This window comes from Pseudopipra pipra, chromosome Z, assembly GCF_036250125.1.
Source record: "Pseudopipra pipra isolate bDixPip1 chromosome Z, bDixPip1.hap1, whole genome shotgun sequence".
Taxonomy (NCBI): Eukaryota; Metazoa; Chordata; class Aves; order Passeriformes; family Pipridae; genus Pseudopipra; species Pseudopipra pipra.
This window is the reverse complement of record NC_087581.1, coordinates 36,753,633-36,777,444: the sequence shown is the minus strand read 5'-3', so window position 1 is coordinate 36,777,444 and position 23,812 is coordinate 36,753,633. Positions and strand designations below refer to the sequence as shown.

General features: G+C 37.8%; 1 protein-coding gene across 8 annotated transcripts in view; it reads left to right on the top strand.

The window, feature by feature from the left end:
* Nucleotides 1–22,867, top strand: part of FRMD3 (FERM domain containing 3) — a 146,749-nt gene extending 123,882 nt beyond the window's left edge. For all 8 annotated transcript variants that reach the window (XM_064641329.1, XM_064641321.1, XM_064641322.1 and 5 more), the window contains 5 exons: nt 640–728; nt 3,314–3,388; nt 3,937–4,005; nt 8,172–8,293; nt 19,485–22,867. In XM_064641329.1, coding sequence (XP_064497399.1) covers nt 640–728; nt 3,314–3,388; nt 3,937–4,005; nt 8,172–8,293; nt 19,485–20,080 — 951 coding nt within the window. In that variant the 3' untranslated portion in view covers nt 20,081–22,867. The remainder of the gene's footprint in view (nt 1–639; nt 729–3,313; nt 3,389–3,936; nt 4,006–8,171; nt 8,294–19,484) is intronic.
* The last annotated feature ends 945 nt before the right edge of the window (nt 22,868–23,812 follow it).

The following is a 23,812-nucleotide window of genomic DNA, read 5'->3' as shown; positions in this document are numbered from 1 at the left end:
AGCACAATGTCCTCAAATCTTGATCAGCTGAATAGGCTATAGTTTGTCCCACATAGTTAGGAGTTATATCATTGTGCTCTTGTAATTGAAATCATGGAGATTTTTGCCTACAGCATGCTATAATCAGTTCTTTACCTAGGTCGGAGTGATGTAGTCTAAGATTAAGGTTTTGAATGCAGGTGAGGAAAGAAAATGAAGGAAGGAAATAATGTCAGAGGTATCAGGAACTGTTTGTGTGGTTGCAATAAGATTTTGACAGCAGGACATCAAATGGTAGGGAACAGGGAGAGGTGGGTGGTAAGTAGTGCAACAACTGTGCATTGTAGATTTTTGAAGACAGAGACTTTCCTCCTTTGATTTTGACCAGAATACAGGTATTCCACAAGCCACTTGTACATATGCTCTTCCATGCCCCCTCCGAGCATCTCCTTTTATTTCTGAAAAATTTGCCTGGGCTGTTTTAAGTATCAGCTCTGCAGGGGTTCTACATCTGTGAGTGAACCACCATTTGAACCTACACAGGAAAAATTGCTCTTCAGTGTATCTAGTTAATGGTGAGGCTGTCAGGTACAGCTACTTCAGTCTTTGAGAATTCAAAATTTTCACTACTTTAATTTGCTTTCTTTTCCTTGCACTTAGAAAAAGGCTATGCTGTCATTCCATACGTCTACACCAGCAGCTTGCAAGCATCTATGGAAATGTGGGGTGGAGAACCAGGCTTTTTACAAGTATGTAAACCTGAAGTAATTATCTATACTAAAAGTAAAGAAGTGCATGTGAGAAGAAGATTGTTCAATGTAAAATGTTCCATTTCATAAACAGAATGCAAAATGCAAACAGAAAATATGCAGGTTAATTGGGAATGTTATTTCATGTCAAGCCAGTATTAGAAATTGTTTAAAATCTAAATGAGGCAGGAGGATTTTGGAGTGAATAATTATACTTTCTCCAGCACACTATTTTTGCTGCTCTGAAGTGAGATGTTGGATGGACATAGTATGGCACTTGTGTCTGGGAACATTGTTGCCCCGCTGTTGAATGTATTGAGAATTCTCGAGGGTCTTCTGCCAGTAATTGTTCTTCCACTTGAAATCCAAGGTTTAGTATGAGTTGATTGAAAAATAAGCAATTCTCTGCTATGATTTAAAAAAGAAGACATTTTTAGGTACCTTTTGAAAGATACCAACAATCTTGTTACACAAAAAAAGTGTATAAATTGACAAGAAAATAAAAGAGTATCTACCTCTCTATTCCTTAAAAGAGAACCTGATAATAATTCCCATTAAAAAGCTCTTATGCATTCTTTCTATCTTCCATTGACTTTGTTAGATCTGTTTAGTTATTCTTCCCTTTAGGCATGTAGCTTTTATTGTTGCTACTTAGTTTCTCTTTACAGACTCTTGCATATTTTATAAAAATTACTGTTTCTGTGTTGACGCATAGCAACAGCAGGGGGCTGCTGTAATGATGAATAATAACTAAATAAGAAGAATGTGTCTTCTAACTTGGATGATAATAATTTGATTTAATTTGGAGAATAGTCCGTCCTTCTTTTGTTTCAACACCGATACAATAATATATAGTCTATTCAATTGATATATTTATGAAGAAACAGGAAGTATGAGGTGGCACATCTCATAATTCTCTATGTTAATATCTACTGTGTTTGAGACTATGTAAAGTCTATATACAGTCTATTTAGAAAGACTAAAATAATGTTTATCAGGAACTGTTTTCAATTTCAAATAGACAAGTAGGAAAATAATGCATGCTGTTTGAGTGGTTTTATTTTACTTTACTAGAAATAAATAGGGAATAGGAAACAATTTGCACCTAAAGGAGAGAAAATAGTGCTCAAAGTAAAGATGTCTGAGGGAGACTCATAGGAATATCACCCCTCTGCTCCTGTTGTTAAATGGTTGTAATATTAATCACAAATACATGAGTGTAGGGGGTTTGAGCTTGGTGCTAGGTGCCTACCCAGCTTCTCTGTTAGTGCCCCTTCTCAACAGGTTAAGGGGAGAAAATAAGATGAAATTGCTCACAGGTTGAGATAAAGACAGAAAGATTGCTTACCATTTACTGCCACAAGCAAAACAGGCTTGACCTGGGCAACCTTCTTACTCTATTTCAAATTGTCAATAAAGACAAAACTAAAAACACCCCCCACGTTTCTTTGCAGGCTCAGCTTTACTCCTTCATTTCTAACTGCTCTATGTCCCTCATGCCCTGAGCAGTTCAGGGAGATGGGGAATGCACTCTCTCTGTGCTGCTCCTTCCTTCTCACACTTTTCTCCTGCTCCAGTCTCCTTCATGAACTGCTCAAGCCTGGGTTCTTCCCATGGGCTTGCAGGATAAACCTGCTGCATCATGGGTTCCTCTCCACAGGTCACAACTCCTGCCAGGAGCTAGCTACTGTGTGGGTTCTCCACAAGCTGCAGCTTCCCTGAGAGCATGTGAACCTGCTCTAGTAAAGGGTCCTGCACGGGCTGCAGTGTGGATATCTGCTCTGTAACGGGATGCATGGGACAGCCTCTTTCTCCATGGTTTTCTCCATTGGCTTCTGGGTAGACTCTGCTCCAACATCTGGAGCACCTCCTCCCACTCATTCTTCTCTGACCTTGGTGTGTGCAGGGCTGCTTCTCTAGTATGTTTTTCTGCTTTCTAAATGTTTTCAGGGAATGGATTTATTTCTTTATCATGACTGATTGCTTAAAATCATGTTCACATGTTTCCATTTTGGTGGGTCTTTCAAGAGGACTTCTTCAATGAAATGAAGATTTGTAATAATATTAAATGGAGAGGATTTAATATGATTGGAGAGAAGCAGTAGGATATGATGTAGGCTACTAAGAAGTTGATTGAATAGAGACATAGGAAGTGCAACTACTTTGGGAAAATAGTAGTTGTCTTTATTATTTCTTTGTTTTCCTATGGGAAAGTGGAAGTAGTCATATTTTCCCACAAACATGGTGGTGTTAGGACACATGTCCTAGGGCTTTTGGTGTACCGCAGTCTTTGCTTCTTTGTTCCCGAGATTGAAAGTCCATAGAGATGCAGAAAATGTCTGCATTTAATTTTCTCATTTTCCTGGCCGGGTAATCACTTTTTTGATGTTCAGTCACTCTGTGCCATCTGAATTATTTTATGTGTGCTTCAATATCCTAGTTTTGTATGAAGGCCTTAAAAAAATTGAAAAGGTCAATTTTTGATTAATTTATGGTATAAAAATAACGAAGCTTGTAGTTTACCTTGTTCTTTTTCGCTTATCATACCCAAGAAAATCTGAGAGCCTCTGTTCTTTTTCTTCAAGGTATGCAAAATCCAGTCAGATCAAAACGATGTCCAGCAGCAAGATATTTTTTAAAGGCAGTAGATTTCGATACAGGTGGGTGTTTGCTGTTTCTTGTTCACAGTAAATCATTTCAGAAAGTAAGAAAGTGTGAGTAATTAGTCATGCCAAACTGAGGGATTTTCCTGCTGAAGGGTCTGTTCACACTTATTTGAGGTCAGGATTTGAAAGATTTTCTATTGTCTCTTCAGTGTCACTTACAAAATAAGTAGTCTTCACACAGACATTTCTGTCAAGAGCAGTTTCACCAGCAGACAGCTCCACTTTTGGTGCTGCTTCTGTAAAAACAAGGATGTGTGGCCAGTGCAGAGATTGTATGCCCCCTGCAACTGGGCAGCTGTGAAACAGGGGTGCATCAAAGAGATAGTACAGTCTCACTCTTAGTGTTCTACTATAAAAAGTTGCTTTTTCTTCAGTAGCTTTACAGGCAAGTAGTCAGCACAATTTTATTCTGGGACATTATATATCCACTGCATAGGATTTTTTTTTTTCCCTTTATTTTTCTGAATGTAACTTACTTGTTCATGTATATGTAGTTCATGGCATATATCTTACTGGAATATTTATATCGTCTTTTAATGCAGTGGAAAAGTAGCCAAAGAGGTTGTGGAGGCAAGCTCTAAAATCCAGAGGGAACCTCCTGAAGTTCACAGGTATGTCTTGATATTCAGTATTAAAGTTTAAGGACTTAGGACGATTATTCTCTGCAGAGAAATTCTCTTTCTTTTACTCTCAGGTGTAATGGCTGTCATTCTGAGCTTCCACAATGATGCATGAAAGCCTTGGGAAATATGTTTTACCAGTGTTACAAAATTCTGACAGTAGTGTATTTTCTCCTACACGAGGGAACCTAATCTGTGCTGCTTTGAAACTGGGCTTAATCAATCAGTCAGATAGACAGTTTGTATTATTTTTTTGTGTTATGCTGTAAACTGTTATTACATGATCCTGACAGAAAAGTACACTCTCATTTCATTTCTAGTTCTTGTTTTGTTTGAAAGGTTCTGTTCTACATATGTTTAAAAGTATACTGGATAGTGCAGTCAGGTTAAAAAGCATGAAGTTCATTCAGTAAAGAGAAAAACAAATCAGAGAATCTTTTTTTTCAGAGAAAAATGTGGCTTATAAGACATAAGCAGCTAGACTTTGCAAGCAAACTACTGCTTTCAGGTCCTTATCACTCATTGTAGTGACAGTGAAAATTGTTAAGAACCTGATTAAAGGACTTCAGAAGAGAAGAAAGAGGCCAGCAGGTAAAGCTATTTAAAACCTTTTTTTTAAAAAGGTTACTTAACTTTCTGAGCATTCTACAGACATATCCTTTTTTTTTGCTGGGATTTTTTCAGGGTTGGGGTGTGTGAGTTTGGTTTATTTTTAATTGAATATCACTATCTTGTCTATATTTGAGATAAAAGTGAATTCTCTTTACTAAAGAGTAGGAATATATTTGTAGTAAATATTTATAACGTGTTGTCCAACCCTAGAATTTAATTAATAGTAGGGCCACGCGGGATGCTTTTGAAGACGCTTTTCCAGATTACATTTTAAAATGGGGTTAGTGAAGGTCTAGAATGTGTTGAATTAGAACACAGAAGGCAAAATATAGATGTATCATTGAGGCAGGATAGAATACTTGGGAACACAAATGTATTTTAATGAGAATAGTTGTTCAAATAAGGAAATATCTTATTGCCTACTTTCGATGGGGTTTATATGAAAAGATTTTCACGTAAAATTATTTTTTATCTTATATTTTAGTTTCCTTGCTTTCAATATTTAAACATGCTATTTAAAACTTAGTGTACAGAAAGAAACGTCCTTCTAATAGCACAAGTAGGAAAAAGTGTAGAAAATTTTTAACTCAGAAAAAAAGCAGATTTTAGAAACAAGTTACTCTAGGAAAAAAGATTCGAAGATAGGAAACGGTAGCTTTTTAGATACAAAACATTAAGTGAAAATTATTTGACTGAAGGTAGATATATGTGTATCTAAACATATATGAAGTTTTCTCTCCCTGTGCTCCCACCCTCAAAGTCAATTCAGTTGTCTGCATTGAAAAAGAAACATGCAGTTGAGAGGACGGTACTGTTCAGTATCTTTGTGTTTGTGTATTACACTTAAGGCACTACAGACTGAGTGTATACTGTTGAAGTGTATAGTCATGCAGGATTAATGCAGTGGCAAGTTCTTCTGACAAATATGCACTGAATAATTCAGTATTCTGCTTCCAGGGCATGCCTGAAGGAGGCATATCTTTGTATATGAGTATGGAGTAGAAGCATTATATTTGCCCTCAGGCACAAATCCTATTTAGGGAGTTGCTTGAGAGCTCTTTACAGCAAGCACAAAGATCCAAGGATTGCATAACAAGCCTTTGGATGTACTGTTGGGTTGGAGTGACTGTAATGACAATAATCTGAATGAAACCCTTCTTTGGACAGAGCAAATTTGTCCTGAGTTACACAAAAATTCTGGTATCCACCTTTTGTTTTCTCTTTTTTTCTGTGTCTTTTTGGCTTTTTAGTGTTTTGTCTTCTTTAAAAAGACTGAACTGCTAGTGATTAATAACTCAAACATTTGACCACCTGCAGTGATCACCCAGGTGCTGTAAGAGACTGGACTATTGGTGCTGATGGCTCAGTCAGCAGCATGCTTTGCTGACAATGTGCAGAGTGGCCACCCAAGCCAGGGGCTGAAGGCATGCACATCCAACAACTCAGGCTAGAAGCTGGGTGTTAAACTAGATAAGGAAAGAGGAAAAGCCTGTGAGGTGGGATTCTTTTCCTTACAGAGGTGACTCAGCTGTGATAACTCCCCAGAACATTCACACACAGCCTGAAGGACTTTATCTCTTGTTTATGAACCATAATGGGCCATAATGGACTCAGCTGCACTGACTTAAGAGACAGCCGGAACATCTTAGAAGGTGTCAAAGACTCCCGAAGTATCTCATGACTCACAGTATTACATTAGCCAGAGATAGACCTCCCTGTCTCAGGGGAGGTACCAGAGGTGTTCCCATCTGAACCTTAGCATATTTAACTCTTGAGTTTTGGAGCTTCCCTTACCCACCTGGGGCTTCCACCACCACCATGACAGATTTAGACCTGTCCACCACTTCAACAGGTCTGTGACACTACTTTGACCAACGAACATTGAAATTGCAACAAAGTCTCATTGCTGGATCCAACGGTGTCTTACGGGTCCTTCCAGTCACCCGGGGGATCCGCAGCCCTGCTCCGACTGCCTGTACCAGCACCACAGCCTCACTGCAGTGCCATGCAAATGTCTGCTGTTATGTAATCCCAGCAATCTGACATTTCCTGCCAGTGCTGACTCTCAAACTGTTCTTGCCAGCTTTTTCCGGAGAGGTGAACCACACGGAGAGGTGGCCAACTTGTCTCTGTTCTGTGGCCATGTGTTTTTTTCCATGTGTGGGAGGCCAACTGCCATCTCAGTTTGGTCTGGTGGTCAGAGCTTGGGAAGTTTCTCCTCATCAGTTGGTTTAACCCAGTTTTATCAGTATTTTTAGTAGCATTCTTCATGGTAAAGAATTATGTCTTCACTTAGATCTGGGGGTATTTGGTCTCTCTCTTTGTACTGAAGAAAACAGGAGTATTGAATCCAAGGGAAGAGACTTCTGTCTGAGGTCTCCACCCCTCCAAATTGTCTCAAACTGAGACAAAATATAAACTAAATAGTTTTCAGAGACTGTTCAGAGAATGTAAATGAGGATATAAGTATCTTTGAGTGTATGTTAAGGAGCAAGAAATCGTGGCAATTGAGCAGAAAACCTTCTTTATTCTCACAGAATATTTAATGACATGTAATGTAGCTTAGAGTTGGACATCTGTGTTCCAAGTTTACCTAACCTCTCAGCAACACACAGTTTCATCTTTTGACTTGCAAGAGGTGTTTTGTTTAGTTTGTTTATGTCAAATTCTAAGTTGAGTCTTTGCGCAAATTTGAAATGCATGTTGTGAAACTTCAGCACTCTAGCTATATTTAAATTGAAGTAGAATCCTCTTCCATTTCATCTTTGTTTTTGTCAAAAGTAAATATTTTATATCATAATGGTTCAGATTTTTTGCAGGACTCTTGCTTCAGGCCTGTAACATGTAAGTCCTAGATAAGTTATTCAAAAGAGCCAATTTATATTCTCAGTAATAATAGGCTAATAAGCCTCATGACTGAAGCAGATCAACAGCATTCATCAGACTTTCCTGAGAATGTCAAACACCTGCTACTAGGAAAGCCTCTTAGTGCCAAGTAAGATAAGAAAGAAAACCAGCCTGATTACCTGGAGGCTTGGTGTAGAGGCAGGGTCTGGGATATGTGGGAATGAGAGAGACCATTCTGTATCTGTAAATGAAGAGATGAAGTTGTTCCTGCTTTAGTCTTTGGTCTGCAGTGCTCAAACCATAACAAATCCTTTACCCAGTTCTAAAAGCAATGGAACAAAGTCAGGAAAATTGTTTGTATCCTCTTTACCTTCCCCTTCCTTGAAGCCAAATACTAATGTATGCTGTGCACTGTGGAGAGGAGCAACACACTGAGATCCATCCTAAGAAGAAAGGAAGTCAGGCTTTGTAAAAGAATTAAACCAGCACAAAACTTCTCCTACCCTTTGGATGTTGAAAAGTTTGTATTTGCTGAAGGTGCAACATAACATGACTGAAAGCAGTGTTCAGTGTGCAAAGCTTGTTATGATAGCTCAAGGCCTAGTGTAATTTACACAAAATGATTCTGAAGTTAGACCTATTGGACTGCAGTTGTTTTCCTGTGAGTAAACTGACCCTGTTTTTCCCCATTTTTTTAGAACCAGCATTACCCAAAGCCGAAGTTCTCCCTTGTTAAACAAGCAACTCATAATCAATATGGAACCTCTGCAGCCTCTCCTTCCTTCTCCCTGTGAGGAGGAAGATGTTCCACTAGATGAAGGTGAGTCACTGACCCAATTCCTGCCAATATTTGTTATAAAGCATGTGGAATAAGGTGTGCTAGTGACTCAGGGATGCAGGAAAAAATCTAGTAATGTCATTTAGTACACCATTATGTCCCTACATGTCATGCTCAGAAACTGTGTACAAGCCTTATGTGAGATTCATTGTGAAGAAGGTTACTTCTGTTATGATTTGTGTTTCAAAAATCTTCTTTAAGATTGTTAGGCAAAAGGATCTTAGGAAATAAATAACCTCAACATAGCACCATTTTACTAAATAGTGACTGCAGTGAAAACTGGCAGTTTACTGCTAGGTATCTTGCTTCCCTTTACTTTTACATTTCTTTCTTTCTGTTTTAATGTTATGAAAAGCTCTCTGCTAACTTAATTCCATAGACAAAAAGGACATTATTTGAAGGTCAGCTAGGAAAGATTTTCTGCTAATTTAATCCCATTGACAAAAAGGGATGTTATTGGAAGCTCAGTTTGAGTGCATTTTGTAGAACAAGGTTTTCCATGTATTTATTTATTTATTGGTATTTTAGAAATCACATTTAACTCCTTTCTTTTTGAGATCCAGTCATTACAAAGAATGATGTGAATTAAAAGGAGGATAATTGCCTTCTTCCTAATAAAAAAGGAAGCCAACCAAGAAAACCTGACAGTAGTTCTTGCTTGAGATGTAGTGAGCTAAGTGCTTCAGAATTTGGGAAATGTGACCTTGCTGATTCCTTGTTATGGTCATTTAATGGGAAACGGTCAACAGAAAACAGCTGAGCAAGTATCTTCATTTTCATTTCATTTTATAATAGTTGTATGAACATGTTTTGTTCATTCTTTGGCGTTTTAACACTGAATTTAGTGAGAACGGGGTGAATTAGTCTGTGTGCATAGCTTGTTATAATCAGTAGTAGCAGCTGTTAATTTTAACAATTACTTGTTTACCTCTGCTGTGAAATACTTATATCTGAGAATTCACTTTCTTGCAGCCAAGTAACACCGCTGTGCTTCTGCTAGGCAGTTGCCCTCACTGCAGAGTAACAACAGCTTGCTGCTTATAAGACTGCTGCACCTCACTTACAACTCTAAGCAATGAAATCCATTTTTTGAAACTGGTGATTTATTGCTAAAGGCTCAACAGACAGTGCTTGTTTTAAATGTTTGTAATATGTAAGTTGAAAATCTTATTTCCTTTTAGTCAGACAGATTGTTGTTACTACTATGAGTTAATAGAAATATTTGCTGTTGGGTTTCCTGTAGAATCTTTTATGTGTAGTCAAATATCATCAACTGCTAAGTTAACAGTATTTTGCCTTTTACAATATTTTCCTGCAGCAAACTTGGCTATAATATCAAGTGCAGCTTGAACTTATCTCACAGCTCTCTAACGCTGATGTTGGGTCACTCCCCAACATGTACTTAATCTACTTCTGTGGATTCCCATCTTCTCCCTTGCACCATCACTAATCACCCCAAAGTGAACTGAGAGAAGGAGTTTCAAAAAAAAAAGTAAATTTAAACAAATTCAAAGCAACAACAAGAAAACCCAAACTAACCCCTCCCCCCCAATAACAACAACAAAACAAAACAACAACCCCTTAACTTTACAGTGCTCTGCTACTGCCTGAGTCAACCTTTGAGCGGCTCATCAGAGTGTCAGGCAAGGTCCTGTATGAGGGTAAGGGCATGAGCAGGAGGTGGGGAGGGGAGAGACATCTAGCCCTGAGACTGACACAACTGCACTGAGACACAACTGAGAGACTGCTTTTAGTCTGCTACACACATGAAACAGCATTGGTGTCTCTCTATATGACTGGGCCCACTGAAGCATACTTTCACTTTTGTTGTTCCAAAGTCAATGTTATTAGCCAAATAATTCATTCATGAAATCTGACTGCAAAAGTATCATGTGACTTAAAAGAAGTTTTCATCACTTTGTTGAAACCCCTTCAATATCCTGTGGCTCAAGAGGTATGGTTTTGCCTTTTTTAAAAAATACAATACAGTCTGCTCAAATATGTGAAGCCCTGGTAGCATCTAGTGCTAAAAGATCCAGATAATGAACTACCACCTGCAAAATAATTGCCAAGTGATCAGGACTGGCAGAAAGCTGTCTCACCCAAATCAGATGGTAAAAGAATGCAGCCACAGAATCACTATAGCAGTACTAAAGAAACATAATGTGTTCAACTATGCATGGAGCAAGGACCATGGAAAGGACTCCCTATGCTCGGCACTAGTCAGCCTGTGTCTCAAATCCTGTGTTTAGTTCTGTGCCCTTGACTGCAAGAAAGGCGTTGAAGTGCTGGAGTGTGTCCAGGGAAGGGCAACAGAGCTGGTGAAGGGTCTGGAGCAGAAGTCCTCTGAGGAGTGGCTGAGGGAGCTGGGGTCATTTGCTGGGAGAAAATGAGGCTGAGGGGAGACCTTATCTCTCTCCACAACTACCTGAAAGGAGGCCGTAGCCAGGTGGGGTCTTCTCTTCTCCCAGGTAACAGATGATAGGCCAAGAGGAAGTAGCCTCATGTTGCACCAGGGGAGGTTTAGTTTGGATATAAGAAATTTCTTCACCATAAAGGTGGTCAGGCATTAGAATGGACTGTCCAGAGACATGGTTGAATCAACACCCCTGAAGTGTTCAAAAGGTGTGTGAATGTGGCATTTTGGGATATGGTTTAATTGACAAGGCAATGCTGGGTTAAGGTTTAGACTTGATGATCTTAAAAATCTTTTGCAACCTTAATGATTCAGTTATGGAAATGAGAACACGCTACCATCAGTCTAGTTGTTTGTGTGTGAGTTCTGAGCTCTGTAAGCTTTGATTGTAGAGGAGAGGCATATGGAGCTTTTATAGGAATAACTTGGGGTTTTTGGTTTTTTTGTGGGTTTTTTGTGTGGGGGTTTTTTTGGTGTTTTTTTTTTTTTTTCTTGTAGGCACTCTTGCTGACAGATAGTAGAGTTAGGGAATTGTTGATTTAGTTGTAAGATTTCAACATAAATCTCTCTTAGTTGCGTATACATGGTTTACGGAAAGCAACTTGAAATCACACAGTCATTTCTCTTTTGCATGAGCATGGTCACATGAAACATAAATGATACATATTTATTCATCAACATGGATATGCAGTAGCTCATTCTGACCTTTTTTTCCACTGCACTAATTTTTGTAACCTTGAATGTTTTTATGCTTTTGTGTGGTTCAGCTGTTATGCTAACCACTGCTAGCTGAGATGGGTGCTATGAAGGTTTATAAGGTACATTATGAAGCATTTGGAAATGTTTCAGATGTTGGAAATATTTCACAGCCTTGTCCAGGTGACACTTGTGTCCTTGTTTAGGCTTTTCTATGTGTATTGAACACATTGGTGGTTAGACTTCTGTAAGAATTTATGCTTTCCAGTTTTTGTAGCTGGGTACTCAACCCTTTTTAGTGAGATTTTAGTGATTCTATTTTGGTTGCTACAACAGTTATGAGAATAAAGATGAGAAAAGCAGACAAAATCTTACTTTTGAAGTAGTGATAAAATGGACATAGAAAGTGAAGGCGCAGTTGATTTGCTCACACCCACATGAAAGTGCACACAGAGAAGGAAAGGAAGAGAGAAATGTTTACTCTTCAGGAGTAAACAGGACCACATCTCAGTATTTGTACTATGCAGGCTAGGAGAGGAAAGGAACGACCATAAGGATGTTTTCTAGAAGCTCCATTGAAGCAGGTGTCTTTCACGGGAGAAATTGCTTGGTGTAAAATATATATTTGCAGGAACCCCTTTCCTACCCCTTTACCCTCCCCCCCATATTTGCATGCATGTCATTGATTTTTTTCATGCAGAGGGAACAAGGACATCAGGTAATGAAGACTGATGAAGAATATGTATGTTTGTGCTATCTGTATCCATTTACAAAGATGTTGTAAACATTACAAGTGAATATTCTGGGAAGTGAGAGACTACCTCCCCACCAGAAGACTCTTTCATCTTCTCTCTGTGGTTTCAGTGTTCCCAGAAAAACTTCTTTCCCACTAGGACAGTGTAATGTGGTTGTCTTCCAGCTTCCAGCTGGAGCGAGTTATCACCAGCCAGCATACATGCGTCATGGCTTTTTTAAGGACCTGCTTACCTCAACTGGACAGGAACAGGGAAGTGCCCAGCCTTCTGAAGCAACTCTTCTTTCTGGTGCATGTGAATGTGTCCAGTAGTTGTCCACTTGTGGGAACTGGAGCAAATATGTAAGGAGAGAAATTTTTCCTAGACTTAGAAATTTTTCTTCTTGTTTATACACAGGCAGCTCCGCTTTCATTCTAGGCTTATGAAAACATTTTCATCTCATTGGTTTGCCTTGTGACTAAGGTTTGTAAGCACAGCATAGGATTTTTCTTTGTATCTATACATGTTCCACAAATAATTTCCAGGCAGTGATGGGGAACTGACATCATTGGTCAAATTGAAGCTGTTTAGAAAAATATTGGGGATACTGTCATTTATTCTGTGAAAAGCAGACTGTAAATGCTGGACTCTTTTCTTCACTGCATCATGTTTTGATGCCTTAGATATTTTTATGCTTGCGTGTGTGGTTCAGCTGTTACACTAGCAACTGCTAACTGAGATGGATGCTGTGAAAGTTTGTATTGTATGTTATGAGACATTTGGAAATGTTTAAAAATAACTTCTGGTTCTATTCCCTACTGGGATATTTTTGTTGGCCATATTAGAAGCGTGTCATTTGATTCAGTGAGAATGACTCTCAAAACTCAGTGGAACTTAATATAAAAGGTCAGAGCTTTTAGAAGACTTTGAGAAGAGGAAATAATAGTCAAAATGGTGAAATGTCTTGTAAAAATCCAAACGAAGAGAAGCATACATTTGCGGATGGTTAACCACTGCAACAAGGAAGTATGCATTCGATTACTGCGGCATGGCTCCAAGATCACAGCCAGAAGGGCTGGTAAATTTACATTTATTTTACTCAACCCCCTTTTTTTAAACCCCCTCCCCCTAGTTTCTTATGTTAATAGTAGTGTCTTGCAAAGGCAGTTGTACTCTAAATGTCAATGTTGCACCAAGTACAGCAGAGAATAAGGAAAAATTACTGACAAGAACAAAGTTGTAAATGGAGAATGAATGAGATGAAGCTTAAATTTGACTTTTATTGTATTATCTTAGACAAAATTGGGGATTTATTTATTAATTGGTAACAAATGAGGGACTGGAATTTTGACCGGGACTGGAATTTTGACCTTGTATATTTTTTGGACTGGGGTGGGGGCAAGTGCTTTGAAACAGTGATAATTTCTGACAAAACTAAAATAGGCTAGTAGCAGATTTTGAATATGAACTGAATACAGTAGTGGAGACAGCTCAGCATTTTACTGCTGCCGAGGCTCCCATATTGTAAATATCTTTGGTTTATTGCTCTAGATACTGAATAATTTCATAAAGTACTGAGGGTGGTGGAGGAAGGTGGGACATGGGCAGAGTTTGATTCAGCTCTTTTTCACTACACATAAAAGGAGTGTGACCCAAGGAATAAAAAGTATTCAGTATTGCTTCGGACTGCAACCAAAACAAAGTGATGTTTCTTTAGGAAATCACTTTGCCAAAGATCAATTGGCCCTTCAGTTAATAAATATGACTGTTTCCTTAATTTCATAAGCCATTTTAAAATTTGTTTTTCCATGCTTTCTCTGGTACTGCTTACTTTTCATACTCTGGTACTGATTACTTTTGAATTACTTCAGTTTTTATGCACCTATATATAAGGCACCTATGCTTTTGTATTGAATCTTCATTTCAGAAATGAGTTTTTATTTAAAGAATTAACTAATGGCAAGAATTAACTAAGTCCTGGCAAAGACTAGAATGTTCTCACTCTTTTGGCATCTGAAAATCAGAAAGCACTTAGTGTAGCAGATATATGAGAAGCTGCTTCTTGCAGCAATATGTCTCTGAGTAGCAGTAGCTCCTGGCTGCCTTTGCTTCTTGAATTCATCTCTCAGGGGAAACAAGCATCTGTGAGAAGGCACCTAATTCCCTTTATTCAAAAATAGTAGCAACATTGAAAAGCATTAATATTGATTTCTACTTTATATTCTTACATATGAGAGGTTAAATACTGTCTTCAAATAGGTACAAGTCATCTTGTTGGTTTAATATGACACCAATCATAACAGATTAGTGCATTGGCTACAATGGTTCTTAAACTAACCCTTGATTTATTTGTAGTGTTTACAGTATGTTATTCCCTTTGGGGTACAAATGCATAAAATATGTATTTCAGCATACCAAAACTGTGTATCAGCACCTAAAGAGAGGACTTAGGTTATGCAAAACTCATGGCACAGGGTATAACTCCTTGGGAAAACCCCACTGTGATTGTGACCACTTCAGAACAACACTGACTTGTGCCAGGAGGGCTCACCCAAGCTGAGTGGGCATGCTGAAATGTCCAACTTGCCCTTTTGCTTGGGTGCTAAGCTTTCACATCAGTGCCCAGCTCTTTTCAGCCTCGCTCTCCTTTGTCTGGTGCTAGATACTAAATCGTTGCAGTCCCTTCACCAGTCCTGCTCTTTCTCTCAGCTGCTGACAGATGTATCTTGCCTTCTCATTCCTTCTCCCATGATACCAGTTCTCTCTCCCTGCTACTCCGTTCGATCCTTTTGCTCCTTAATCCTGGTTCTAGAAGGGGGTCAGCAAGTCTGGGTTGAGCTCCTTCCAGGGCAGAGGGAGGTTGGAAGCAGACATCCCAGAATGCTTGCTGTATTCCATGCTCTGTTCTGCTCCTGTCTCTCTGCTTTTGGTGCCCTCTGTAGCGTGTGAAAAGCAGAGCAGTTGTCTCCAGTGGCTGCACTAGCTGTGACATTAGTTGAACATTGTAACACACAACACAGCAGAGAGGTGAGTTGTAACACCACAGAGTCACAGAACATGCAGCTGATGTGAACTAGCAACTGGGACAGAGCTTTGCTCCCTTCTAGAAGTTCACGTAAAACTAAAACAAACAATAATGGCCAGCAGGAAGGCCAAGTCACTATCTAAAAGGCAGTTGCTATAAACTGTCATTGATTAACTCTCCTTGCAAAGCTAGAACAGGTGTCTTCTATGGGCACAGGATGTGGGTATGGTACAAATCTATTACCTCCTATTTTTGAGGGCAGGAGGTCTGGCTGCGATGGAGATCCTGCTTTGAGATAGATCCTGTGTAGGGAAATATTTGAGTTTAGTGCAATTCTAGATTCTGTTTCATTCTCCTACATTTTTTTTTTGGTGACATTTAGGCACTTTGCTTATGTGAGAAAGTCACTTGATCCTTCCCTCTAAGAGGTGATTCGTTTCATAGTACATGTAAATTTTGTCAACTTGAAAATAAGCAAAGGAATACACAATGTTTCTGGAGGAAGTAGTAAAATGGATAGGAAGAATCTGTCCTAATTGCTGCCTGGCTGGCCTTATTTGTTTACGTGTATGTATGAATTGTTCCTGGAGCTGTTCTTTCTGGGCTGTATCTATTTTCCATTTCTCTATTTAAAATAAGCATATATTCACATTTGTTCCTTTCTCCACTATACAAAGCTGTTACAGATGTGTAATTGTGTTTGCATGTCTGGTAAGTAAAGCTGTGTGAAGGATATCCGGCCACCAGATGATCTGTGAACTAAATTTTTTAATAAGCAGAGGATACATTTTTCTGTGGTGCTGTATTTCCAGCAACTGCACCTTCTTAAGAATGATGGAGCTGGAGCTACCCTTCATCCTGCTAATCCTCAGCTGCTCATTCTGGCCCCTTTTGAAATACTAGCAGCTGACAATCTTGCACGTTCATGTTCACAACAGATGAACAGAGTAATCTCATGTCTTATTCAGCTGTTCATGTTCCTGTCTGCTCTCGCAAGTTAGAGTTTTGGAGCAATCCCAGTATTTGGTGGAAGGGAAATACTGAATTTTGGCTAGCATAATGAGATTTCTAGCGCTGTAAAGTTTGTCCAGTTGCCAGAAAACTGTAGCAAATTTTTGCTATGGGAATATAATATCAGAAATAAAACTGAGTTAACTTATTTGATATTCCTGTAATCTATATTAAGTGATTCTGATTTATGTAATGTAAATTGCCAGTAAAAATATAAAATAAAGAATGGAAGGAAGGAGTTCTTCTCAAATGTAATTTAATAGTTAATTCATATTCTTTTAAATCTAAACACAATATAAGTTCTAACTATTTTTAAAGGAATAGTAGACTTTTCAAAATCTTGCCAACAAAATATATAAAATGATACCTTATAAGAGAAGTAGCAAAATAATTGTTGTGTATGAATAGGAGTAAAGAATTTGCAACAGCGTTGTAGAGTAATTAAAGGGTTTTTGGCTTTGGGTTTGCTTTAGCTTTTATATTCTCTTTTTTCTTTGGAACACTGAGAATTTGGGGGTTTTTTAGCTTATTTTTATTACTTCAGATAGCTGGCTCTCTTGAAGGGTATTCAAAAAGTAAATAATCTGAAAAACTTGCTCCTCTCTTAAGTTTGTATTATTGGAATAATGTAATAATCATTATTACTGGAATAATGAATAATAATTCATTAGTCTTGAAGGATTTTGAATTTCAATGCTTTAATATGTACTTGTGCCTGCATAAGTTTTGTAAATTATATGTGCCATAATGACGTTACAGTTGTGTCTTTTGACACCATCAAAATATAAGTTGCCCAACATACTTGTCTGTATATTGTAACGTGACTGGAACTTTGCTGTGGAATCTAATTGACTGTGGTTAATAGCCAATTCTTTCCTCGGTTCTAGACTTAAAAAATGTTATGGTGTTATGGGGAATATAAAGGAATAAAAAGAACAGCTTTACGTATTTTTTTTTAATAGGAAAAGAGCTTGCAGCAGCAGTTAATGCCCATTTTAAATTTTCAAATGTTTATATATAATTTATTGACACTTGTAATGGCTGATGTAAAATGCAGTTACTTTGATTTAATATTGTCTTAACAACACATAAAGAGTTGAAAATTCTTGTTACCAGTTGAAATTAAATAGTGGAATGTAAATTTGATGTCTACTTCAGAATTGCAACACATTTCAATTTTAATACAGCCCCTTCAGGAAACATTGATCTGAAAAGTTCCTCTTCTGCCTTCTATCAGCAGATTAATCTCAAAGTCAGAAGTTTGCCAGTTATTTGAGAAAAATATAGTTTTAATGGAAGTTAATGTGATCTTGTTCATGTTCACTGTGTATTATATATGCATGCTGGAATTTACTCTGGGGAAGAAGAGAAAGCTCAAGAATCAAAAATTGGGGTGACCTTTCATTGCGGTAGCTGCAACTGTCCTATCTATGATGAGAAACATGATGAAGATATATTACTGACCTTGCACCTAAGCAGGTATAGAGAGGCCTATGGCCAGGATTCTCAAATTTGGGAGAATAAAATTAGGTTCTTTAAACCATTTTGAAGTTCAAAGTAACAGGACTAAATTTTACTCCTGTTAAGTGAAAAACACATTTGAAAATCCAATTGCAGTATTTTCATGTCTAAAGATAGGTGTATTTGGGCTCCAGAGTTTAAAAATTTCGGCCTCTGTATTTTAAGGTATCAGAAGTGCGCTCTCAAGGGACTCAGTATGGTTTGATGATCCAGCATTACCTGCTGCTAAAGTATGCTTAGGAGAAAGATCCCCCAAATCTGCTCTTACTCCTTCGTGTTCATATGCTGTTGTGTCTAGTTTCAGTCAGTTTGTGTCCTCCCCTTGTTGACTGCGGCAAGTGTATTTGTTAATGTAAAGACTCATGTAACCATTAAGTTCTGGCAGAAAACATTTTTCATGCTGAAATATGATGAATTTCTAAATTGGCTGTGAGAGGACACAGTAGTTGAGTCAAGGAATTATTAGCTAGGCAATCAAATTAAACTAATGAGGAGAAACCTGAATTTTCTTTATTGAGGACAAGGTTTCATTTCAGCTCTGCACATCTGCTGGGAAAAGGAGCTCTCCTGCTCTCTCTCTTCACCCCTAGTAATAATCCTTGCCTTCATGGGAATATATGACAAGCCACTTCAGGCAGAAAAAACATCAGATAGCTAACCCAATAAGAAAACCCCTTATTTTCCTGGGTTAGCTTTACAAGCTGCCTTGCTCAGGAATGAAATGAGAGAAAGCAGAAATGGTCTTTTTGGTCATTTGGCCAAAATGTGCATCCTCACCTGGAGGTGTGACCAGTGAAGTCTAGAGAGCAGAAAAAGATAACAATTTACAGGGGGAGATATCTGTCTGGGTCATTTTGAAGATGTAAAAGGAGAAATTTCCATGAGAGACTGTCTGAATACCACTTTGTAAGGGAGGTCTGTGCCCATCTCTCCTCTGTTCCACTCCTGCAACTGACAACTAACAGCAGTCACTGCAGTGCTGATGTAGCTGTAAACAGCTAGACTTTTTTTCAGACTTATTGCTGTTAGTGGTGGGCTGGAAAAATGACAGTAAGCTTTGAGAGGAAAGAGCTTGGACAGAGAGTGGAGTCATAAGAAAGACCAGTCTATAAAGGGGAGAGAAAAATTTAAAGAGGAGAGAGAAAAGAGACTCCTGAGTATGAAGAATTAGATGACTGGAAAAAAAAATTGAGACATAAGAAGGAGCTTATTTAACAGGTGAGGCATTTTCATTCTATTTCAATGATACCTAGTCCTCATATCGTGTGTTAACCTTCCTTCCTTTTGTCCTCTCTACTGTTAAAATGAATTTATCATGATAATCTAGTGCCTATTTTTAATGTCATGTCCTATTAAAAGCTCTCAACCTCAGCTATTATCTATCACACTCATTCTTCTCAAAGAAATAAACGTAGGTGGTGCTTGTTGTTATTATTCACCAAATAGCACCAATTCACACATGTAGTAGGCATCCATTCATAGCAGAAGTCAGATTGCCAGTAGAAATATATTGTTCTGTTTTCTGTTTTGCACTATTCCATTAATAGGAGCAGCTGCATCAGACAATGTTAAGCAGATCTGTTATACTGCAGTGTTGTAAAGATGCCCTCATAAAGAGCTTTTTCAATTTTTGCTGTATGGACTGGTTTCAACATGCAAAATTATTGCAGAATCTTCTTTTCAAACGTCTGTTAGGTATTATTGGAAAGCTGAGTTTTGCCACCAGGGCACCAGAAATTAAGATCATTGTTTTAATCTCATTTTTTTCAGGTATCCAGCTGCCAAAGGAAGATGAGATTTCAGTACCTGTGACTTCAAGCTCCCCAATTAAGGATACTGAGGAGAATGTTGATCTTGACACTGAACAGGAAGAGAGGATGAAAGAGGAACCATTAACCATCTCAGAACTGGTATACAATCCTAGCGCCAGTTTACTGCCCACCCCTGTTGATCATGAGATTGACATGCTTTTTGATACGTGTCTGAGAGCAGAAAATGAGAAAGATGATACAGATTCATTTGAGGAACTTGAAGTGGATGAAAATGCATTTTTAATTGCAGAGGAGGAAGAACTGAAAGAAGCTCGGAGAGCACTTAGGTGGAGCTATGACTTTCTAATGGGCAACATAGAGGTGAATGCTTTTGTGAAGAGTTTCTCCAGACTTTTCCTTGTAGGCCTTGGACTGTTATTGTTTGTGTTCCCTCTTTTTCTTGTTCTCTTGGAGTCGGACCTTCAAATCTCTTTCCTCCATGAAATCCGTCAGACGCCGGAGTTTCAGCAGTTTCATATTGAATATTACTGCCCCCTTAGGCAGTGGGTGGCTTGCAAAATAAACTTCATGCGTGATATGCTGGGCAGCTTTTGAATTTTGCATAAATATGATATAACTAAGGGCTATATTCAAAATTTCAGTTAGTGCCAGCTTTCCATAATGCCCCTGGACCCATCAGTTGATAGCTGCCTTCACATACAGTTTTTGTTACAGACTCTTCGGGTTCTGAAATTCCCTTTACCTATGTAAGTTGCCATTTTCATTACAGGCTTATACAATCACCTCTCAATAACCAAAAAGAAGCTTTATTTTAATTACATTTCAGAATTCCTGCTTATCTATTACATTATATAAGAGAGGGTCACAATAAGTTTGATTGTCCTTAATCTTTCAATCCATGACACTAAAACTGATGATACTGAAAGAAAATCTTTTTGAATATACTCCTTAGTGCAACAATCTCTTCTAACCAATGCCTATACAAGCAATGTTTATGCTGGGTTTTGGTTTTTGTTTGTTTTTCTGTTTGTTTGTTTTTTACATTTTTATGTGTTTAAAATACTTTGGTAAATTTTTAGCAAAAGATAACTTATGATGTTATTTAAATGTACCCATTGGTAAGAATAATACACAAGGGCATGTAGGGTGTTTTTAGTGTTTTAGCAATTATTTGTTTTTAAACTATTGGCTGGAGAATGAATGAGTTTAATGTATCTCTATACAGAGGGACTGTTTGGGAAACACAAAGAAAGTTCACTCAAGTTCAGTAGAGGCTGCCTGGGGGAGGTGAAAGACAGCAAGTACACAGGAGAAGTTCTGAAAGGCACTGCTGTAAAGCTTGCGAAAGTGAGCAGAACTGAAATGATCCTTCCGCTTATCTGTTAGGTTGTGTTCCACTTTATCAGTGCTGTAGAAAGTCATTACAAGATAGTACAAGTACATTTAGAAGGATATAGAGTTTTCAGTCTAAATGTAGATTATTGTACATAACATGGAAGACAATAATAGTAAGTAGGAAAAAAAAAAGAAAAAAAAGGAGCCAAAACTAAATCAGTAGGTGAGAGACTTACTTTTGAGAATTATAAAGAACAGAAAAAGGAGGAAAAGGAATAAATTTTTCATATTCCTTTTTAAAAGCGAAACATTAGGCTGTACAGTTGACATAAAGTATTCTATTGGCTCACAGTTAAAGGCTTAAACACTTTGAGATGCATCTTCATCCTTGATGCCCATTATTACTAATATCTAAGACAAATTTTGTGTATACTAATATGCTTCCTTTCACATATAACAGCATACTTACCCTTGTTACTGTTAGCCCAGTTACAAGATCTAATGCTGTTTTGTGTTACATGGATTTGTATATCTAAAGGTATTCCAGTGTAGCTTAGAGAATATACTTAAGTAAAAATCTTGTCAATGCTGAGAACATTTGAAGGCCCTCAAATATATCACAGAGGTTGTATTTAAAACTAGAAAGTTTTTATTCCTCTCCCTTCCCTGTCTTAGTGCAGATTTGTTTCCTGTTTAAACTAGGGAGCTCTGATTTTGGCTTCAAAGTCTTACTCCAGCTTAGATATTTATGAATTGGAGACGTATTTGAGGCTAGTTTATTAGATTTAACACATTTAACACATTATAACCAGATGTCTAATTCCTACTGAATAAATTCCTTTAGTTTCAATATCAGCGAATTGGTTTTGCTTGATTTTCTCATGTAAGACTTTGCAAGTATCTAGATTTGCTTAGAGGATTTCTCTTCCCTTCTAATCTTCTCCAGTTTTTAAACAACAGAACAGTTATAGGGCTTGGGAGTTCCTTTTCTCTTGAAAACTTTTGGATTGCTGTTCATTTCCCCACCAACAAAGGGTAAATTAAATAACTGCTTTTTTTCTCATGTCCTTGTCCTTGCCAATCTGTTCCCCAGCAGAATCATTATTGATTAGTTATTTGATATGTATTTCTTCCTTTGCTACTTGCAGCTAAATGATCCTTTCCCATGATGTAATAATCATTCAGCCTAATAGAAATGGTGAGTGAACTAACCAGATATTTGGTCTTTACAGGAAATAATTCACTTGCATTTTTTCTAAACAAAGGCATCACAAAAGGTGTTTTGAGTAGTAAAGGCTGTGAGAGCTGACATCCTGCTGCACTGTGGAGACATGGTTCCATACAGGCTCCTGTGAAGTCTGACAACAACTTAGAAAAAAAAAAGTTAGATCCTATAGACTTGTCCCTGAATACTCCAGAAGTAGGAGTATTGTAATGCTTGATTTAACTCTATCAGAAAATAGCTCAGTTGCATGAAAACATAATCTGCAGTGCAGTGAAGTTTTATGTAGGATTAAATGCAAGTGTGTGTGCACATATCCTTACATTTACTAACCATGTACATTCAGGCTTGGCCTTTTAAAATTCTTCCCTTCCTTCCTGATATTCCTTGGTCTATCAACATAATTTAACTGAAAGTCATGAGATTCTTGTAACTTAAAGGCCAGGACCATGTCATATGCACAGAAGGGTATGGTTGGGTATATTCAGAGAAAGTAGCAGTATCGTATTTTGTTAGTAAGGATGACAGACTTGGATAATGCAGCATCTATAGGTACAGTATTGTGTATTTCTGTCTGTGCTTGGTTTATATTGTAAAATGTTATGTACTTGAAATCTATTTTGTGATTTGTCTACCATTTATAAACACAACTCTGGGAAGAATTAAAAATGGTTTTATTTCATGGAGTGTAAGGGGAAAATATACCTGTAACTTGAGCCTTATCTTTGTACGGTGAATTTCACATTTCTATATGTCAGCATCCTGATTGTTTTGTATGTTGATATGATGGCAGGAATCCCTAATAAAATTACACTGGAGAAAAACTTTCTGCAGTTATGACAATTCTTGTGGTCAAAAGATGTTCTATAAATAACAGCTTTTGTCAAGAAATACTTGGTACATAGTATAGTACAGATTTCTTAGAACTTTTGCAATGTTTTTGCATACTTTTTTTTATTCATCAACTGGGGAGACACTAAAAGTACTTTAAGATAAGATGTTATTAATGTAGCTTTAGGTTCATAATCAAGAGCCTATTGGTTTGCCTGGTTACTACATAAAAGTTAGTGAGAGTCTTGCATTTGTCCCAAAATACAATTGCTATGCACAGAATACAAACTGAGAGGCTGATTCTACAGTCAGGCCCTTGTGGTGACCTGTGGCTGCAATAGTTTGGAGGCAGGTCTGGCTAGACTCTTATGCAAGCAAAGCTGTGCACCTTTTGGAGGGAGCTTGCTTACACTGAGTTGGTTTGGAGCTCAGGCAGTGCAAAAGTATTTGGTAAGAAATGTACAGTCTGCAGTGAGGCAATTGAATATCATTTTGGGGAGCTAAGAGAAATAGAAGCAGTTTCTTGAGCACATAAAACACTTAGATGCAGATATGACTGTACTGTATAGAAAGAAAATCTACATAGACTCTGGCAATTTGAAATGTAAAGGGACAGGACTATATAGTGCAGGTAGACCTAATGATTCAGTTAAAATGGTGTAGCTTATAACACAACCTTAAAAGAGATTGTGTTCCTGCTTTAACATAAGAACACAGTATATCAACACTGCATTCTGAAGTACTTACCACAATGAAACTAGTATTTATGAAACAAAATATTTCTAGTTTCAGTAGAAATTCAGCATTTGTCATGAATTCTTTATGAATAATTACATGCAAATTTCTCTAAAATTATGACTCGCTGAAATGTCACACCAGATGTGCATTTGAAGAAATCCGGCTGCATTAATCAGTGCTATTAATTGGTGCTAATGGTT